The sequence below is a fragment of the Fringilla coelebs genome, assembly GCF_963513975.1.
Source record: "Fringilla coelebs genome assembly, chromosome: 1".
NCBI classification, from domain to species: Eukaryota; Metazoa; Chordata; class Aves; order Passeriformes; family Fringillidae; genus Fringilla; species Fringilla coelebs.
Window position 1 is genome coordinate 51539041 of NC_140028.1, and position 22091 is coordinate 51561131.

General features: G+C 38.0%; 1 protein-coding gene across 1 annotated transcript in view; it reads right to left on the reverse strand.

Annotated features, from left to right (window-relative positions):
• The window catches only part of LAMA1 (laminin subunit alpha 1), a gene marked incomplete at its 5' end in the record, with an annotated part of 98700 nt that overhangs the window by 53837 nt on the left and 22772 nt on the right, over positions 1-22091 (reverse strand). The window contains 9 exons of the mRNA XM_084212751.1: positions 663-836; positions 1800-1940; positions 4806-4966; positions 5462-5567; positions 7046-7224; positions 8268-8385; positions 8838-8927; positions 11680-11859; positions 16704-16946. Coding sequence (XP_084068877.1) covers positions 663-836; positions 1800-1940; positions 4806-4966; positions 5462-5567; positions 7046-7224; positions 8268-8385; positions 8838-8927; positions 11680-11859; positions 16704-16946 — 1392 coding nt within the window. The remainder of the gene's footprint in view (positions 1-662; positions 837-1799; positions 1941-4805; positions 4967-5461; positions 5568-7045; positions 7225-8267; positions 8386-8837; positions 8928-11679; positions 11860-16703; positions 16947-22091) is intronic.

Here is a 22091-nt window from a genome sequence, read left to right on the forward strand (position 1 = left end):
CAGGAAACGCTGATTGTGAGGGTGCCCAAGCAGCGACACAGGTTGCTCAGAGAGGTTGTGGAGTCTCCATCCTTGGAGATACTCAGAAGTAGCTCTTTGATTATGGTACTGGTTAATCTGTACTAGGTTTCCCTACTTTAGGACAGAGTTTGAGCAAGATGACCCCCAGAGGTCCCTTTCAACCTCAACTATTCTATGATTCTGCTGCAAAAACTAGGACATCCCAGAGCTTTAGCTAGTAAACAGGGAAAAATAAAGACAAGTTATTTGGAAACAGAAGATGGCTAAGAAGCAGGCAAGAGATTGTAATGGTTCCATCTACTGTGATTGGACAAGGCATTAAGGGTGTAAGTTTTGGGACAGCAACCAAGTGCATGGGAAATGTGAGCATATAAGTCAGTAATGGTCAGAAAAGATTATACTGTGTCAAGGAGAGGCAGGGAAAGAAGTGGAGAGATGGATGAACTCAAAGTGCAAAAAGAGGGTACTGGGAATGTCTGCACAGGAACATTCTGATTTAAAAAGCAGAGATAGAGTAAGAAGCTTGGTAATACTGAGCTTTGTACATAATCTTTAATTACAGAAACTAAGTATTTAGAGCAACAGGTTATGGTTAAGATAGAGAACTATGAAAGAGTTTTGACACTTAGCTGAGTACTTACTTTATTTCCTAGATATGCCTCAGGTGCTGACCAGTAATAAGTATTTTTCAGTACTTTCACAGCCTCAGTGTTGTTAATACTTATTTGATGGGGTCCATCAAATTGGCTTCGCTGAGGCCGCACACTTCTTGCTTTGTACAGATCAGTAACGAGCCATCCAGACATGTCTGAAATCTGCAAGAGTGGTAACATTAATGGCAGTCAGGCAGTTGTGTCACTGAGAAAGCATTCACCTCTTCTAGATAGTCATTCAAACTGATGGATCTAGAACACTTCCATTAGCCAAGCTGACACCAACATATGCAAATATGCCACTTCAGACTAGGATAGCCTCCACCTCTCTATTTGACAGGAACAAAAATATAACAAATTTGACTTTCCTCCTTCCAGCAAAATTAACATTATACCTATGCAGGTCCCTGAGATAGAAATGCAGAATTTCAAAGGCTTCAATGACAATTGTCCCCATTTATAGATAGGGCTGAGCTGGAAAAAAGCAAAAACTACAGTCCCAGAAGAGGGACCAAGACAAGAGAACTTTATTCTTCTCACAGAGAGTTTTATTCAATCATCTTAGAATTTCAGTCAATTTGATATGTTTTCCTCCCTTTTTGTTGCACACAAAACAGAAGATCTAAGTGTGGCTAGCTCTGCAAAGATACATAAGGAATTTAGTGGGAAAAATGTGGCCTCAAAGCCCCATAACTCAAGAACTGTCTAATTAGAAAACAGTGATATTTATAAACAGTTTGCTACAAAGAAGTATTGGCTATATTGCCAGAGATCCTATAGCCTTGTCCATTAGCTATAATAGCAAGGAAACAGGTTTGAGTTTATTTCTTCAGTGTGAAAAAAAACTTTTAACAGTGAGAAAAAAATTAATTTTTCCAATGCATTATGGCAGCCTTCACTACCCAATGCTTCTGATATTACTGCAAGCCAGCAGGGCCAAAGCCTGCACTGGGATGAGTTGCTGACTACCTCAGAGCTGCCCAATGATACTGAAAATCTATTCCTCTGTAAGCAGACTCACACCAGAATTTGAAGTTAATTTGAGTGCATGTCAAAGAGAAACATAGTAAATTCTGCAGCTGCTTGAAGAAAGAATATTAGGTCATGGACATAACATTTAAATACCTGACTGATAGGCCATGTAAGACTGTCACAGACGTCAGAAACACCAAAGCAAAAACACTCTGTGCAGCCCTGAGGATTTCTTTCTTGCAAATTGTAGAATCCTGGTTTACACAGATCACAGTTTTCACCTTCTACATTTTCCTGTCAAAGACATATAACATTTGGTTAACATCAGCATTATTATGGTAACAAATACCATGGATTAGGTGGGATTTAGGCATAACAGCATTCAGAAGGTTGTAAAAGTAAACACATTTCAGCACAGCAGGATTATTGAAAAAGACTCAGAGCTTAAAACTGAAACTGATTGGAAAAATTCATCAGAATTTGCCAGTTCATCAAAATCTAAACAAGCCCCAGCAAGGGTTCTATTGTAGTAAAATTTCAACACACAGGCAGGGTTTGAAAAGCTTCTGCCAGCTTGCCAGTCTACTTCTCTGGTAGCTTGGCTTTGTAGATTGCTCTGGAGAAAAGATCTCACATTTTCTGAACCCAGATTACCTTTCAGATATCTCACCAGACAGCATCCAGAAAGTTCACCTTTAAGGCCAGGCTCTAGGAGCCACCACAGCCAGCTTCAAGACAACAGTTTCTCAGCCATCTCTTAATATTTATGCTGTGATGCCCAGAATTGCTGCCACCTCTTCCTGCAAGAGCACCACACTATGATAGCTGGCAACTCTTCCACCCAACATGCTCTGGCTAAGGTCCAGAAACTCCTGCTCCAGAAGTAAAGATGCTCCACTCCTTTAGCTCCTTTCATTGGTATTGTGCCATGCAAATTGGGTAGTTTAGAGCATACAGCTACAAACCTCTTTCAATGCAGAATTTACAGGGAAAAACAAAAGCCCAAAGAGTGCACCCAATATTCTATTCTTGTAAAATTTGTGCAGCAAATATATGGCTATTTCTTTAAAAAAGTTTAGACAATTGCTGCTGACAAACAAACCAGCAGAGAAAATATCTGATAAATACCCACAAAGCTGTGTAAATAGCAGATCTCCATGGGCATTTCCACACACTAAGATACAGAACATTTTCTACTGCCAGGGACAAGATTCTTAAAATGTCCTAGCTTCATATCAGGACATGACCTGAACACACACCACTCTCCAATCTCAACCTTTTGTTTCAATTATGGGAAAACTCCACTACAAAGGAAAAAAGAACTTTACAGAACACCTCACAAAGTTCCCTGATACATATGGTTAGGACATTAAGACTGCAAGCATCCATGTGAAGAACAACTGTCTTACTGTTTTGAGGAGGCCTATACAAGCTCTGCATTGCCATGTGAAATGCAAAGCCTGTGGACCAAAATCTGCTTTCAGGAGTGTTACCAGGGTACCTTCACTTCAGGCACAAGAATCACTCCAGATTGCACTTATATCAGATCTGGTTCTATGGAGCATATTTCAGGCTTACCAGAGAGAAATCTGAGACTTCCAATTGTCTTTCCTTCTGGAACAGTGTTTGGCATGTCAAGATTACATAAAACCTCTCTACACAGCCAGATTATGTCTTTTTGTAAGCAAAGTACAACCTGTGTTTGCAAAGCATATTAAAAATTTATGATCTCCAGTTCTGATTCAGAGGTTGAGGATGGCTGCTTCTATTTGTTCATATGCACACTTGGGAAAAAATCTCAGGCAAAGTGCCCCCTGAGATAATGAGAACTTTTAAAATCTTGTATTTTTACAGAAATAGTATTTGTATGCTCTCTTCAGCTTTTGCATTTCTCAGTCTTCAGGATGGATTTGGATCACACATTTCACTAACATTATTAGACAGAAATTATTTATTTCTTAATGAAAAATAAAAATCTTACCCAATGACTAGACCTCAAGAGCTGTGTCTCAGGAAAGATCAAATATCACAAAATGCACTATATAAAAAAAGAATAGAGTCTGCAAAGGCTTAGAAATCCTGTTTCCTTCATTTGATATTTGGAGCACACAACTTTTCTCCTTTCATCTCTGTAGGTGGTCCGCTGGCTGGTGACGCTCTCTGTGATCTGGCCTAAAAATTCTTGTACCCACAGCAGCACTGAAAAGGGGCAGTTTGCAGTCCAGTTGATAACAAAATTTTCACTAGTTAGCTGCATTGGCTGATACAGTGTTACCCTAACTCCAAATCAGGCACTTATCTCCTTTTGCGTATTTAAATTGGCAATTGGAGCCATTTTGTTTTTCCAGAGTCTTGTTATTTATATAGGTTTGATTTTTTGGATCAAATAAATTACGCAAAAGGACTAAATTTTCAGAACAATTGTCAAACAAACCATGTTATCTTTGGCTCCCGTTCACTATCATATTTGGCAACAAATACATAAACTACTCCAACGTTTGGTTCAGAAAATTGAGTAACTTCTTTAAATATTATCACAGTTTTTTAATAAAATGCAGTGGAATCTACAGCTGCAAGAAATTTTAAGAGGTTTGGATATTTACCAAAAAATAAAATGCTGCAAAATTGCTCTCTTTTTAAACATTTTTATGGTTTATATTTTGTAATTGAATAATTAAACCATATTTCATACATATGTCTAGTGCAAGTGTTCCAATAGTTCTTTCCAAATGCCTGCTGTTTCTTTACGCAAAGCAGATGTTTTAAACACAACATTTGTTTACAAGCAATCAGTGGCTTTGAAGAGAAATATCAGCTCATTCCTAAAACCAAATCCAGCTAGGCAAGCTCACTCTCAATGACTGCCTCACACATGTACAGGTTTTATTTCATTTTAATGTCAGTCTGGCCCATTATTATAGAAAATGTATCAGTAATATACAGAACTACGCAACATAAATTACCATATTTTTTCAGAGAATACAGAGTAATTAGTACAGAGAACAATTAGTAGTTTTGAGTTCTAGGCTGTCAGGTGTACACCAGGTTACATCTTATAAAGGAAGTGATGTCCCCAGTAAATGAAGAAATGTCACTATTAAAAAGGAGTTAACACATCACAGATTCCATGTTGAACACAAGTGGAAGTTCAGTACTCACTTTGCAAAGACAAGGTTCCGTGCATGGATCTTCATTGATGCTACCAACCAGGCTGCAGTTACAACGCAGGCAGTTTGGGTAACCCCGATACCCAAAAGCACAACGATCACATTTCTCTCCTGCATAACCTTCCCTGCACTGACACTGGCCTGGCCAAGTGCCTTGAATAGCAAAAGTAGAGGGGAAAAAAAAAAATCAGAGCAGGCAATAGGCTGGATTCAAGATGTCTCAGAGGGTACAAATAATTTAGCATTCCTTTGTTATTACACTTCATGTCATATTCCACAGATACCTGGCACAAGGTCAGTCTCACAATCTATTTTTCACATTTAAAGAATCAAATGTACAGAAATTGCAGCAAAATGAATTTTGTTAAAGCTGTAACAGCATTCACAAACAACTGGGTTAGATGTCAACACCTCGTTGTTTTACACAGTAGTAGCTCACCATCCCCACAGGAGAACACATTCAGGGACCTGATGTACCTTAAAATCATGAAATTATGTTATGCCTCAGCCTCACCTTTCCAAAGACTTACCAGTGTTTTGAAGTGGTATCTAAAAGGCAGCCATTCAAAGGTAGATAGTGTTCCCTCTATTTCAATGACCTCCAGCTAGACTGGAAGTTTAGGGAAAAGGCACTTGCTGTTTCCTTACCACGCTGGGAGTCAGAATGGTGCTCATCCTTAACACAGACAGAACTCAGAGAGCCAAACGGGTCACAGTCACAGGGATAGCAGGGGTGATCCTCATAGGGAGAAACCTGTAAAATAAAAGTTCACTGCCAAATTCTCAAATTATTAACTGGGAACAGTAAAGTTACATCTGTTTCCTGTCTTCAATCACAAAAGCTAAAACTAATAAAGACTGGGAAAAAATAATATGGGGCAATAGATGAAGGGACTAGTCTAAGTTTAGCAAACATAAGGATCAGGGGATTGCAGTCTACAAAAAGCTTAAATGTAGGAACAAAAGTTGATCTTCAATAGCACAAAAATATAGTAACTGTTAATGGCTGGAAGCTGAAGTCTGACACATTCAGCATAAATAGACATTTTTTTTTAAGTAACAGCAATTAACCACTGTGAAGGTTTGCCAAAAGATATGGAAATGTTTAAGACAAAGAGTGGATGCTTTTTGCAAAGACATTCTGGTTCAAAGAGGAAGGAAATTAAAGAAATCCTTGGCTCTGTGTTCAATGGAAGAACAGCTTATCTATTAATAAAGACTCATTCTACCTTCATGATCTATAAATCTTTTAAATATAAGGCAGTGAAAGTCATATGGCAAGACTTTATTTTTTTGCAGGGAAGACTGTCCTTTGAGATGCTTCAGCTCTAAAGCAAATCAGTAATGACCTCACATTTAATGGCTATGAGTTGATCAAAGACCTTTCTTCAATGTTCAGAGTTCTTACAGTAACTCTGAGACACAATTCACTTCTTTGGATGAGCTGTACCTGCTGTCTACTCATACTCCTACGGACTCACCCTTGCCCTCTGCACCAATTTATGACAGATTTTTAAAGTATGGGTTTTTCAAAATATGCATGAACCTACCAAAGCAAGACCATGTAAAGTAGTAATTTAGTTCAGAATGTCTCATTATACAGACACCTGTAACACTGCAGTTATATGCAATACTAAGTTACATAAGTTCACATGTTTAACTCTGTCAGCCACATCTTAGCAAATATCTTGTAGAGTTTATGCCCTTTTTCTAAAGAGTGACACTGGAAAGTAAACTCAGGGCACAAGTTCTGCAACAATCATATCAAGAAGAGCATTTGTTGCAACCTCTTACGAGCCAAAGATTTTGATCTTCAAGCCAGGTCCTTTTTAATGCTGATTGAAATGGGCTGATACAGGATGGCACACAATTTTGGCACTTGTGAAGACAGTGAAACTTTAGCACTTGGGACCTTTTTTAGAGCTTTACCCACAGGAGAAATGGATTTCCTATCAGAACATGTACATTTCCACACTAGGATGTCAAATGTCATTTTCACTTTTAATTTTCTTCTCCAACATCTTGACTTGCCCTCCTGCACTACTGGACAAGCATTTTGGTTTTTTCTGAAAGTTCTGGCATTAAGTCATTTACAAAAAAAAAAAAACCCTATTGTTCTTAGCTATTCTGCAACAAATAAAAAACCAATATATTAATCACAATAAGCTGAAATAGGCATGATACCATGTTATAATTCACCAAAACATTAGAATGGTATTTTCTAAATCTTACTTTGTGTGGTCTAAAATATCCATCAGCACACATTTCACAGTTGATCCCAGTAGTATGTTGAGTACAGTTTAAACACACACCACCTCCTATAAACTGGCCATGAATATCCATGCTCCTTTTCTGATCTGCAATGCTCTGGTTGTAATAACAATCTTCTGCTTTGTTATGACAGTTACACTCTGAGAAGGAATGGAATAGAAATAAATTTATTTTCTTATTCACACTGTGAAAAACATCAGTGATATAGGAAATGTTACAAAGTTGAAAATGTAAGTAGAAGAGCCCACGAATTGACCTCAAAAGTGTGCTTTTCCCCTTTAACATGCCATGTGCTTCATCAGATATAATACACTATACTTCTTAACAAGTAAGCAAATTTCAAAACCACTGTTATTTTAACAATGCTGGTTTTAGCAGTATTCTGTATATCCTACTAAGACAATCTTGTCAGCACTGTTGTCAACAGTGATGTGTGAAATTAGCAGTAACTGTTCCTTCTTCTGTACTTTGCATTACTGATGAAAACCCACCTAATTCTTCTCTTATTTGTATTACAGACAAAACCTGAGAAGCCAACAAAGAAGTACTTAAGTATAAATTCTATTTAAAGAGTGGTATTATGACTTATGCAAAGATTTCAACTAAAACCACTTCTTTTCCATCTGGAACTTCAAATTTTATCCAATAGGTTCTTAATTGTCTGCAGCTTGTGCTATGCATTAGTAATGTGAAGTGAGAAAATGCACCAACTAGCCCTAGGAACACATTCAGCCATTCAGCCAATCTATCAGACAATCTGAAGCATAATTGGCCAATAAAGAGTTTCTTTCAAAACATCTGCTATCAGAACAAAGTTCTTCATCTGACAAAATTTATGATCAATTGATGAAATTTGCACTTCAAGTAGCTAACAAAATGATTGATGCAAATCTGCTAGTTTCTACAGGAGTACAATAAATTTCCAAGTCCCTTTGAAAAAGAGATTCTGGGAGCTATACTACATGACAACTCCACTAGCCAAGGAGTTACACTGAACAGATTATTGAAATTCATCTGAACATTTATGATTAGACGTAGGTTCTCTACCTCTGATAAATGCCATGAAGACAGTTAATAGTTTGTGGCTTTTTTTGGGGAATTAGCACAGATCTGTATGCAAGCAACCTCAAACAAGAGAATAGTAGGGCTTCATGAAACTACCTAAATGCCTGTGCCTACTTACTCTCACATTTGTTCCCAGCAGAAAGGGTTCCTGGTCTCCATGGTTTCTGGTGGTAGCCTGGACAGCACTTGTTACAGCTCTCTCCACATGTGTTGTGTTCACACTGGCATTGCAATTTCTAAAAAAAAATCCACTTTCTTGAAATATTTTTTAATGGACAATTTAATCAATTTTGCCAAAAGTCTGCTCAGTATCAATCTTACTCCAAAAAATGGCATGACCCACAAATACCCCACAAGTGGCACTGAACTGCTCTACCATGGTACATCAACTACTAGGAAATAGCCTTTCCAGAACAGGAAGGGCAAATCTGTGCTGCAAGACAGACAATGTCTTGTACTCCTTGAATTGTTTAAATTCAATGCCAAAGAAGAGTTAAGTTCAAGAAAGTTACACTACAAAACCCAGATATGCTTGTTCTGAAAAAAAAAAAAAAGAAAAATATAGCAAATAATTTGTATGCATCACAGGACCTATTTAAGCTTCCACTTTCTCATTCTCCTTAGGAGGTTTTTTTTGTTATTTTAATTAGAAAAGTTGTTTTGCAAAAATAATGAGATTAAAGAATACCTTTGTGATTTCATCCAAAGGGCAGCTTCGAGCATGGCCATAACAAATACACATGCCACCAACAGAGATGTCCTTTATTGAATAGTAGTACTACAAAAAAAACAAAGGTGAGAAAGGTATGAATAAAAGACATTTACATGTATTTACATTTCCCTGCCCTACTCTGCAAAATAAAATGCCAGCATTCAACTGCTCTGTGTAAATAAAATAAATACTTGAAACTATTTGCCTTTTGGGGAAACCTTCCATTTTTTGCAGTTTTTATTTTTCCTATGTTTTTCCCTATTGGTATGAAAAACAAACTGACTTTTAACTTTTAAGTATGTATGTAAAATTCCTCAGCTTTAAGAAAGACCACCAAATGTGACCTCAACCGAAATGTACTTGCAAGAGAAAAAAAAAAAGAAACAACTTTTTTTCACTTTACAAGAAGCCATAAAGCATAAAAAATTTCCATATTTTAGAGTCAGTCTGGGGACTAAGAGTATGCTTCCTTAAAATGGAAATTGTCCCTCCCTTAAAACCACTTTGCACACTCATTTCCAGACCAGCTCTTTGCAACTACTGTGTAGCCAGTGAAATATTCTACCCAAACTCTTAGCTTAAAAATTGCAGATACAGCAGAATACTATCCACTAATATTGCCAGGTGGTGAGCAGAAACAACATACATAAGGAAAGGATTTAATTTTCAAGGCAAAGAGGAGGCAGGAAATGACCATCTGGGTTCAGTTACAGCTGTAGTATCAACATGGTTGGCCTGTTTGTATCCTGGGAAGTATGTACTACAGGGGAATGACAAAGAAACTCTTTTTGAGGATACTTCTAAGGGAAGAGTTCAATGCTCTCAGACCTAGCAACCCTAATGTCAGCTGGTTCAGGAAGAGAGGTAGCCCTGGGTGGTCAGACATGCTGACTCCTGGACTGTTATTTCTTTGAAGGCTCTTGGAGTTGGAGCAAACTATCTTCTTTGATTTCTTACTTATTTTTTTATGGTCTTAAATTTCTCATGTTTGCTATTTTGGGAGGATTTTTTATGTTACCGGCTTGAACTACAAAAATCATTCAGGGACTTACCATGAACAGTAAGTCCTAAACTACAAAGAAGGAGATTCAGGCTGAGAAAGGAAGAGAACAAAAGCAGAATTTAATTTCTCACTGCATTCCCTACTGCATCTCCTTTGTCTTGTTTTCTGCCAGTGCACAGCTCACAGCAGCCGTGTGCAGCTTGGAGTTGAATGAGTGACTAGTGATAATCAAATGCTACAGACAGATATAAAGAACACAGAAAAAAAGGTGCTGTTGAACACTCGAATCTGAATTGGCAATTTTTCAGTACTACATACAGGAAACTAAACGTAATTGGTATCAACAACCATAGCAAAGTCTTCAAAGCCAATAAAAACAGCATCCAAAAAGCTGGAAGTGGTTACCTTTGTTGCAACTGGTTGCACAACAAAGTGAGACTCAAGGTGACACAACAGGATTTGGGAAACCTGGCCAGTATGTGTAGTTCTTCATGCAAAATTGCACTAAGCAGTGCTAGGTGGAAAAGCCTTGGATTGCACAACTGTGTATGTTACAAAACCAGTGACAGTGCTTGGCCTCCAAATTCTTGTTTCCCAGCTGTATGTTTGTATGCTTCCATGTCAAACTTTTCTTTTTGGGGTGTATGTCTTGATATGCCAATACTATCAATAGACCTAAATATTAACCAGCCTGCTCTGTGGGAACATCTCACCTCTCAGGCTGTGCGTGTTTCCCTATTGCCAAGTAAGGCACAGCTAGAGCAGCTGTCCAATACTCTGCTCTTGCAGTCTCCATGCTAGCAATTCCCATTGACAGAAAATGCAAATCATCCAGATTTTACACTTTACAATGCTGCAGTTGAATGGACACCTTGAAAGCACCCACCAATCCCTGACCAAATCCAATTTCCTTCTTCCCTTCTGTACTCAGCTATCCAGAGAGCACAAGGATTGCCTGTATCAGAGAAGTCACAAACTGCAAGAATCCTGTTGCTGCACAAGGAAGAGTTGCCTGCAGATTTTTTTCAGGAAAAGGAGCTACAAAGGAAGTGAAGGAGGAAACACTTCTCATGTTCTCCTGTCTTCATCAGAAAGCCAACTTTCACAGAAAAACTTGAAGCCTCTGAAGTGTTAACCGATGAAGATGGTCAAAATGGCAAGATACAAAACAGAAATCCTTTTCCAGCAGAAAAGCTGTTGAGACTTCCAATTTATGTGAGAACCTGAAGAAGTCAGCCCAAGTACTTGAGACTCAGTTTCCACAGTTTCAGTATGAAATCTGAAAATCAGTTAATGGTTTCGGAATTCTATACAAACATTTTACATTAATTTATGAGCTCTAAAACAATTGATCATAACAGCCTTAAAAAAATGAAGAAAACTCTTATAAGACATGAAAATTCACGATAGCAATGTTTTCAAATAATTATATTTATGAACCACAGCACTGGGTCCTGAAATCCATGATACACCACAGAAAGTACTGCAGTGGTGTCAAGAGCAACCTCAAAGGGCATCTCCATCAGCCAAACCACATTTTGTATTTTGATGATAAAGCATTATAAACACTGCTCCTAGCACAAATCATTCACACAAACAAATAAATTAAAAACTATCTTGAAAAGCTTTTTCTAGAAGCTGTTTGTGACAAGATATTGTTGTTAATGGTGTCAAAGGCAAGGCAAGAATTATTTAAAACCTATCAAAGCCACTGTGAATGACAAGGATTAAGTATTTATTTCTCCTTCTCAAATAGGTCAGAATAGACTCTCCCATCAAGCTATACTGAATACCATTTATGAATAACCAGCTTACCCTTCTGGTAACAATGGGGTCTAGTTCCTTAGGATCATTATGGCTGAGAGTCATGAGGTCAGCATTCAGAGTTCTAATACGCTGCAGTCGCAGTCGAATGTATCGTGCAGAAGTAAATTCCAACAGCTTCTGTGAAGGATCATCAGCACTAGGCCTACCATTGATCAGTGAGGTGTGAATCTGGAAAGAAAGGCTGACTTAGTCACAAATGCTGTGATTCATTTACCACAACAAACATTAGTCTGAGAATCAAAACCACAGAACTTGTCTTGTTTCCCAACAACTCAGGATGGTGACTTCCCCATTGTCTATCTGCAGGTCAAATTCCTGCTGCCTGAGTCACACTGTTCTGAAACCACCATTATCAACTCATCATAGTCCCAAATCTCCTAGGTTTTTGTGGAGATAAAATAAGGAGAAAAACCAAGGTACAGTATCAAGGTGAGTCCCTAGGTCCTGTAGTCTTCCTTCCTCTCCCTCATTGAGATAGAATATGTAACTTCGGCCATAAGCTCAATTTTATCCTTACAGATTTCTTCTCTGCAAATAGAAAGATCTTAAAGCATAATCTGATCTACATTCTCAATCTGGGGTCATTAATCCTACACCTAGCAGTGACAGGGCTGCACAAACAGCAAGAAGTACTCAGTGATAAGACAATGCAGTGGGAAGCCCAACACAGATGGCAACTGAAAGCAAGGTGCTGCCAACACAAACCCACCCATTTGACCTGCATCTTTCTTGCACAATTCCAGCTGGCCCCACTAAAATGACTTTTGGTATCAAACTGCACAGCTTTTTCTGGCAACAGCCCCGTTTTTCTTTCCAAAGCTACTTAGGAACACACAAGGATATAGTCCCCTATGACCACACAGTCCCTGCTCCATTTTATGTAAAAAACAGAAAAACAAGACCCGACCCTAAAGACAATGAAGAAGTGTTCAACAGTTTACCTGGTGTCCATAACAAAGGGTCAGCTTGTCAGCTGCATTTCAGAGTGCATGACATATTCTCATTTATGAGGAGTAATTTTGTCTCATAAACTACTCTTGAATTCATAGTTTCAACTTTGTCCAATTGTCAAATTGTTCCCCTGAAAATATTTCTACATGTTATAGATTTCTTCTTATTATTTTTATTCTTTAAAAAAAAAAATCTTAATTCTCTAATGTAGCTAGGGGCTCCCTAGGGAGTAACTGTGCTATTTAAAAGACACACAAACAAACTTGTAATGGAGGTCACATTCCCAAAATATAATTTTGACATTTATTGATAAGCACCATTCCTTCTTAATATTCTAACATAGTGTGTTCAAAGATTTCTACTTTTCTGATAGCCCATCCACTTTTTTGACCGCAGAATAACAGTTCTGAAAACCAAAATGTTTCCCAGGTCTCATCCTGCAAATTAGCACCACCTGATATAATATTCAGCTCTCATAGAAATACAGAGAATTCTTTTAGTCCATTTACTTTGCTAAAGCAGGATTTATTAGAGTTTTTTTAGATATTTGACCAACTCATTTTCAAAGACCAGTGTTGGTGCTGACTTTACAACCTTCCAAGGCAATGTACTTCAGGCCTTTTCAGCTTTATTGTTAGAAATGCTCCTAGTCTCTAAAACATGTTTTTTCTTGTTGCAATTTCAGAACTCTTCCTGGATCCTGTCACAGACATGCAGAAAAGGTTTTTCCTCTTTGTACCCATATTTTAGGCAACTGAAGACTGAACATGCCCACCACATCTCAGTCTGTTTTCTTCAGGCAAATTGGTTGTGACATATTCATTCCGAAGTTATGTTTTCTGCTGGGAATTACAAGGCAGAATTGTTGGTCAAATCAAATATTCAAATATCACTGTTCTCCTTTTACTGAAAAAAATTTACACATATATACTCAACTATAGATGAGCACAACTTCAGCACAGGGCACCACATCCTACTCTCATCTACTTTTTAGTACAGACATAGAATTTGCTGGGCTCACTGCAATCCTTTGATTTCCTCAGCCAAGAGAGCAGGACCCAACCATGGCACTGGAATTTATAACACACTGTTTGCTTTTTGACACTTAGACACCAGACATTTAAAGATCCAGAAATGCCTGTCCCAACCAATTTGCCATGTGCTACATCGTCTTTCCTCCCTAATATATACTCACTACTCAAAAGTAGTGCCTTCAAGTGATGAAGTGTAAATTATTACTCACTTTTTTTACTCTGAAGTTAAAAGCTTGAACAGTAGAAATTCTACTGTCTAGAAATTCTATGAGGAGAAATTCTGTAACAATACACTTAAATCTTTATAGAGACAGTAGAGGAATCTTAACAAGCAGAAAAAGAAACAGAAAGGATACTGACTAAGACACTAAAGAGGAAATACCATGATTCTCCTTGCACACTGCTACATTTGTCTAATATATTGCTTATATAAGCTTATACACACTGATATTTCTATATTATGTATTTTTGGCTTACCTGTCCTTTATAATTCAAGACCATTTTCAAACAATTGCAGCTTAAGCCATGCAATTCATCATGAGTCATAAACTGATTGTGCAAATTGCCAGAAGCAGATCTTCAACCAGTATAAATCAGGCAAACAGAACTTACAGTCAAGAAGATATATCTCTTCAAACCTGAGAAAAATCTAGCAGCCAAACTGGCAAAATGTCAGATTTGGCAAAAAAATGTTATTAATGACATCCACATTTAGAAATGTGGTCTTTCTACCCTAACAGCTATTTCACATCAAGACACTCCAAGCTGACGGCAGAAAACTGGGATGCTAGCAAATGCTGGATACAAGGCAAGCATTTACAGAGATCTGCTGGTTTGGAGGGCCATTCTTAAGTGCAACAGACTGGCCAGAACAAATTACAAAGCCCTAAATACATATATTTTCCATAGAGTCCCAAGATTCACTAATGCAGGTTGTGAGATATTCTGTGCAGACGATGTTCCTGTTTGACAGACAATCCAGTTAAAGGAGCAGCCTGTCCTTTGTGAATGACAGCTTTTATGCATGTGTCTTTATCTGCTGGAGGGCAGGAAGGCTCCCCAGAGGGATCTGGACTGGCTGGATTGCTGGGCTGAGGCCAGTTGGATGAAGTTCAACAAGGTCAAGTGCTGAGTCCTGCCCTTGGGTCACGACAACCCCAGGCAGTGCTACAGGCTGGGGCAGAGCGACTGGAAAGCTGCCCAGCAGAAAAGATCCTGGCTTGCTGGTTGACAGCAGCTGAACCTGAGCCAGCTGTGCCCAGGTGGCCAAGAAGGCCAATGGCATCCTGGCCTGTGTCAGCAGCAGTGTGGCCAGAGCAGTGATTTTTGCCTGGTATTCGGCACTGGTGAGGCTTCACCTCAAATCCTGTGTTCACTTCTGGGCCCCTCAATCCAGGAAGGACACTGAGGGGCTGGAGAGTGCCCAGAGAAGGGCAGCAGAGCTGGTGAAGGGTCTGGAGCACAAGGTCTGTGGGGAGCAGCTGAGGGAGATGGCGTTCAGCTTGGAGAAAAGGAGGCTCAGGGGTCACCTTATCACTCCCTAACCTGCCAGGAGGCTGTAGCCAGGTGGGGGTCAGCATCTTCTCTCAGGTTTCAGGTGATAGAATAAGAAATAGCCTCAAATTGCGCAAGGAAGTTTTAGATGGAAAACTAGGAAATTTTTTTGCATAGAAAGGATTGTCAAGCATTGGAGAAGGTGGCCCAGGGAAGTGATGGAGTCACCAGCCGTGGAGGGACATGAAGATGTGTCACGTTAAGAACATGGTCTAGGGGTGAAGTTGGCAGTGCTGAACTCATATAGTAGGACTCAATGGAGTCAATGACCTTAGTCCGTATTAGTAGGACCAATAGCTGGATTCAATGGCCTTAAAAGTCTTTTCCAACCTAAAAGATTCTGAGATTCTCCACAGAAGACAGAAATTTAATTCTTCCAATTTTTTGTGTTATGTTTTTCCATCACCACACTCAGAAAAAAAGCAGTGTTTTGATAGTGTAGCCCAATTAATTTTGTGTACAATCAGGAAAAAAGGAATGAGAAAAAAATGTCACTAAATTGAATTTCTGGCATCCCTGGAGCTGGTGTTGTATGGCCCACTAAATGGACATTACATGCAGCACTGTTCCTATACAGTCAATAAGGGTTTTCTGGTTAATTGTGTGGAGAGACAGGTTTACGTTTCTTTGTTCTATCCGATCTGTCACTTTTATATTGATCACATGCTCACAACATTTTATTAAAGTGTGACTTTACTGAATTTCACTGGGTTTTTTTTCTTGCTGTTAGTTTTAATTCTGTGTGAATGGCTACATACAGTCCAATCTTTTTTTAAACCAAGAAATAAAAACATATTGAATTCTATGAAGCTAGGAGTTTACTAGCACTCTCCATGGGATAACACCACACTTATTATCACAGTCATACATTATAGCATTTACAATGGAATAACCACTGGTTTTAATGTATTATTTCATTGTGTGGCTGTCTCTCCACAATAAATTACACAAGTACCATGAATAGAGTTTGTTAAAAAAAAGAACAATCAACAGCAAGACTGCACAACTTGTAGCCCTTTTAATTATGCTGCATCCTTGAAACAATGCCAAGGCTTGTTTAGGAGTTCCAGCTGTGCTGAGCACTTCAACAGTGTTAGCTGCTTTATCTCACACAACCAGGTGTTCCTAACACAGGAATTTTCTCTACTAAATGAAAAAATTGGCAGAACACAGAGCCTCTGTTATAGTTTTTCAGGATACAGGAACTAATAATTCACAGCTAATTGCTACCATCAAGTTATATGGAAAGAGAGAACAAAGTTTAGTAATGGGAACACATAGAACCAAAGACACTTCATCTCAAGATTTAGAAGCCTGCTATTCTACATGATGTAAAGATAATGTTATTAAAAAAGAATAACAATGACTGGTAGTGCTGAGGGCGATATAATCTGTAACTGCAGTTCAAATGTTTTCAAATTGCTATCACTCCACGTCCTTAATCACAAACTGCAACTACAAAAACAAAGATACCTCTCCGTGTTCCAGGGGAACTAGTCTGGAATAATAGGAGGTGCAGATCACTTCATCATCCCTCTTGTAAGTTGGGGGCCCAATTCTTGGTGTGATATTGTAACGAGTTAAACACTCGGTATCACTAATTGCATAGTACTGCCATGGCCTGAACTCCGTGCCATCTATGGAGCGTTCCAAAATCCAGTTTCCAGGTCGTGGAGCATTAGCGGCTTTGATGATGACATATGCAACTTGAAAGACCTGAAAAAAAAAAGGCAAGAAGAAAATTTTAACACTTCACTGTACTGTAAAACACCACCAGAAGCCAACTGGGTAATAAATTTAAATTTTAAAAGCAGTGTACAGTTTGCCTGGGCAAAGGGTAAAATTTGGTAAAGTAACTCAGGATAAATTTTTTGCACAAATGTTTGACTAGACGTCCATCTAATCGTGTCCAGGGCATCAGTTTGTGCTGATGTCAATAGCTGAAATCTCTATCTATACTGCACATTTCAGGATTAGATGGGTTTAACAATCTGTGGGAAACGTTTAGCTTTTCTGAACCACTGAGGGCTTCAAAAAACTGGGGTTTGGTTGGGTTTTCTTGTTTGGTTTTTTTTGTGCTTGGTTGTTTGCTTTTGTGAGGTTTTTTACAGAGGTAGCCAAAAAAGCGCTTTGGTTTACAATGTAGCAGGGAATGTAATCTCTCCAAGAACATTTCTGAAAAAGTTTTTATACCCTATGTTGAAAACCTCTTAGCATTACAATCTTATCCTTTGTTAAAGTTATTTCAGCAAAAGACTACTTACAGGCACTGCTAAAAATACACAGAGACAAATAAGCTGGACAAAAATAAGCATGACAAAACAGCTAATATTCTTAAGTAACATTGAGATGTATGTGAACTATGCAGCTATCTTGACTATTTTTCTGACAACCCAAAGTGAAATCCCCATGCACACAACAGGACTGTTCAGCACTTCTGTGAGTAGGCAGAGCAGTAATTAAGTTCATAACATCTTTTAAATTACCTTGTCATGCAGCCAGATAACCTGCCCTGGCCCCCCAACCCACGACAGCATCAGACATGAACACTGAAGAGCACTTACAGCAGAGCCACCATGTTCTCCCTTACCCAGTACCTGCTACCTCACCTCACTCAAAAAGGCTGCATTTGCAAACTCATAAGACTTCTACACAGGAGTTTAATGTTTCATATACACTGGAGTAACAAGCCAGGTTTACATGAAAGAAAAACTCTGTATTATTCAGCCATCTCAGAAAATGTATTTCCACTTGAGCAGACTGCCTGGTCAGCTGCTATTATCATCATAATTCCTGCCTGCATGTGCAGTATTAATACTGTGTTGAGTTCCAATCTGGCTGCAATCAGATCTTTCATACATTATAAATTTAAATTTTTAGGACTTTTTTTTTTTTTTTTTTTTGCAATACAGATTAAAGCCAGAGCAAGAACAATACTTGCCACATGAAAGCAGGTTTTGATTTTGCCAAATGGGGAAATAAACTCACAAAAATAAATAGTAACTGTGTTGTGTATGCAATTCAGGAAACTACTTTTGAAACAAAACATTATTTAAGTGAACAAAGCCTTGATTAGGAGATCTTGCACACATGAGAAGGAAAAAAATTGGTGACATTTATCTTCCATTGATTTACTACATATAATATCTTTTAAAAAAATAAAACAATCTTACTGGTTTTTAAATCAGATAATTTAAACTACAATGTTCATTTGGTATGACTTTCTTTACAGGCACTCCAGTTTTATCCTGTTAAAATCAGTCAGATGCAAACAGAACATTTCTAGTTGTTGCAATAAATATGAAAATTTACAGAAAATGAGGATTTTACTGTGACCTTTCAGCAATACAAGCAGACGCAGGCAAAAGGAGAAGCCAGCTCATTCTTTAGTCAATCTTAGAAACAAAATTTCTCTGGGGTCTGTGAATCCTTTGTTGTTTCACATAATCTTAAAATTTGATCAAGGTTAAATGAATAGCAAGAATTATAATCCAGGTTCCATGAAGAGAGGAATGACTTTTAAATAAAACCTACATCATGCCAACAATCTCCAACTGAAAAATAAAAGCCAAAATACATGGTTTTAAAGGAACAAAGTACACCATTTGGGCAGACTTCAAACCAAACAACTATACTTCCTACACACAGTTTGGATTTCATTGATTCAGTTATGGCCAAGCAGAATCTGGTGCATCATCATTTCAGTACCCAAAACCTGAAGACACTTGTATGTGACAGGAGTTGCTTGTATGGGTATTTTCTCCATCACAGATCAGAACATCACAAAACTATTAAAACTAGAAAAGTTTTATCGACTGGGCTTAGAAACAGCTTTGCACTTCCAAGCTCCTTTGAAGTCAGCACTCTTTCTCAAATGCATAAAAGATGCAAGACTGGAACCCAAACCTTTTTCAAATACCCTGGTAAAAAATCTCCCTCAAAAACTCTCACATGTCCTTTATTTTTTTTTTTCCCCCCACTCTGCTTGCTGTCATCAACTAAGCTGCTTCCCTACTTTATTACACAGTTGGCTGAACAACAAATGATCTACTTTTGATTACTTTGAGATTTTTCAAGACCCATTATAGTCTGCAGCTGATGTGGCTAGTTTTAAATCCAGTTCCAACCAGTAACAATGAGCTATCCTTCATCACAAACTAACTGCCGCAGTAAAAGGTATTCACAAGATTATGCAAGTTAAACTTATTTTAAATATCAAGTTCCTTGGTGAGGTGGGAGTGGAGGGAAAAGACAGTTAAATATTAACATTTTCACAGCAACTGTGCACAAATTCAGTGCACAATACAACAAATTAAATCTCCTCTCAACTCTTTCATTTACACACACAGATCACAGGTATCCCATTTTAGTTCACAGGCAAATTCACACGATAATGAATAACAACAACTTCAGGAAAATTTGTCAGCCCCTGAAAATAATATAGCTTAAATAAATAAATAAAAGATTTTTTATAAATGTTCTCAGACTCAAGAAGTCACAAGACAGCCTACCAGGACGACCTGTATTCTCAGGGATTATGTTTCCCAGCAAGGGAATGAAGCTGGAGAAAGAGACCAAGGTGTCCACAGTATTCACAGATGAAAATGTTTTAAGGAATATCTGTAGGTAGGGGTTTTGCAGACCTCCTATCCCACAGACTCTGCAACCCATAATAGGTCAAGAAGACCATGTAATGAAAACTGATTTTCCTTTGAGCACTTTAAAAGAATTTGACTTTTATAAGTTCTTCAAATTTGAACATCAATGGCAGTTTCTTATCACTTTCCATGTTCATTCAGTGCCCACCAACCAGCCACGTGACAAACCTGAGCAAGAGCTAATGATTTGTATACTTTAATTTGACTGTATAACTTTCTCAGAACTAATTGCCTTATCAAACTATAAGGGTAAAAAGGGTAAGTCAGAGCAAGTTACCAATTCCCAAGCCATATATGAAAAGTGCCATTTTAAAGGCATTTCAATCCTGATTTTTAAGATCAGCCAAATAAACTTCTGCTAAAAAGCCTTTTTCGTAGCTGCAATGCCAACAAAACAATTTCTGCTCTAATTAGACTTTCTAAAAACCTTATTTCCCTGAATGCTGATCCAGCAACAACAAATGCATCATTCTTGAATACTCTCAGAGTGGGAGACTAGATGAAGGGATATTTATCAGCTTATATTGTTCACAGTAATATCTTTTTAAGAGCTAAAGTCAGCTTCATCTTCTTAGACACTGTGAAGCCAAGCAAGTGTTTGCAACGTTTTTCTCTGATGATTCTGTGACATTACAAGTGCAAAATACACTAAATACAGAAGAACTTCTAGTCTCATTAATTATCTTTTCCTCAAGATTTTGATTCATTATGTGCAAACATTAATTTGGAATTGAAAGGAAATTCATTTTATTCAAGAATTTTCTTGTAAGATTATACAGATGAACAACCTGAATCCTGCATCATCAGTTTTACAAGGCCACAAAAGGCTTTTAAGAAAGCTTGCCACATACAATAATCAGCATTAGTCCTGTAAAATCAATAGAATACCATTTTTTGACATCAGCAAACCGTGTATCTTTACAGAAACCTTTTCCTGCCAGCTGATTTCAAGATGAAAGCTCTGGAAAAATCATATTATATTTACATTCTTTTTTACTTTGTAATAGCAGAAACTACAAGTTACCCCTACATCAGCCTCTGAGTGGTAATCCAGTACTCATAGAATATTCATAAACTATGACTTAATCAGGAGTGGAGCTGTTTTCTCAGCTCAACTTAATACTATGGGTCTTCCAAGAAGAACTAGTCTTACTTTGCAGTTCAGTAACTTTTTGATACACAAACATCTGCCTTTCTGCTACACCGAGGATGTGGAGTCCATTTAAATACCTTTAAAAGTCCAAAGCATGGTAACAACACTGAGGTAAGTAGTCTTTGTTTAACGGTGTCACAGAGTAATATTTTACAGCTGGCTCAATCACAGCAGTAAAATGTATCATAGCCAGGATTTATTAGAATTGTAATTTCACAGTGCAACTGCCCAGAGGGGTCAAACTCAGACAAAAAGTGCTGTTTTTATAGAGAATCGCTGCTGTGTATTTTGTTTCTGTAGAACTACCAGTGTAGGAAGCAGAAGGTCATAAATCAAATCTTAGTGTCTTATACATCAGTCCTACACCTCATTGCTACACTGCCCTTTCCCCAGCTCTGGATCATTGCCATACATTTAATGGAAAGGGGGGAGGAGGAGGCAGTTGTGTAGGGCGTGGGAAGGAAAGGCTATCATACATGTGGATCCTGGAAAGACTGAAAGGCACACTAGAATAAATGTACCTAGTTGTCATGATGTATATGAGCTAGAAAATCATAATATAAGCACTCACTATCCTTATAAAATGCTATATTAGCTACAAATAGCACAGATTCTGCAAAGGAGAAAGATAACAGCCATTTCAATGCCAATTTTATTAGATAGCTTTCTTTTCTTACTGGGATCCCATCAAACTACTCTGTAGTACGGCTGGTTTTAGACTAAATAGACTGAGAACAAGGTAGAATATTTGCTAAAAGAACATCCTCTATTCTCTTCAACTTGAAGCCAAGAGATGAATAGTCACAGAGGTTCACCTAGGAAAACGGGGGTGGAGTCAGTGTTCACAGCTGCGGGGGAATCTTCCCCATATTTGCCAGGCAAGGGTACGTTTCAGCACTTACCAACACAACTGCGTGGATTATTTCTCTAAACTGTACCTTGGTAATAATCCCAAGAAATAATCAATTCCTCTTAGTCCTAGAACTTCTGAGAATTGCACAAAATATCCACCCATAAATAATGACCAGATTTTTAACATAACAAAAAGGT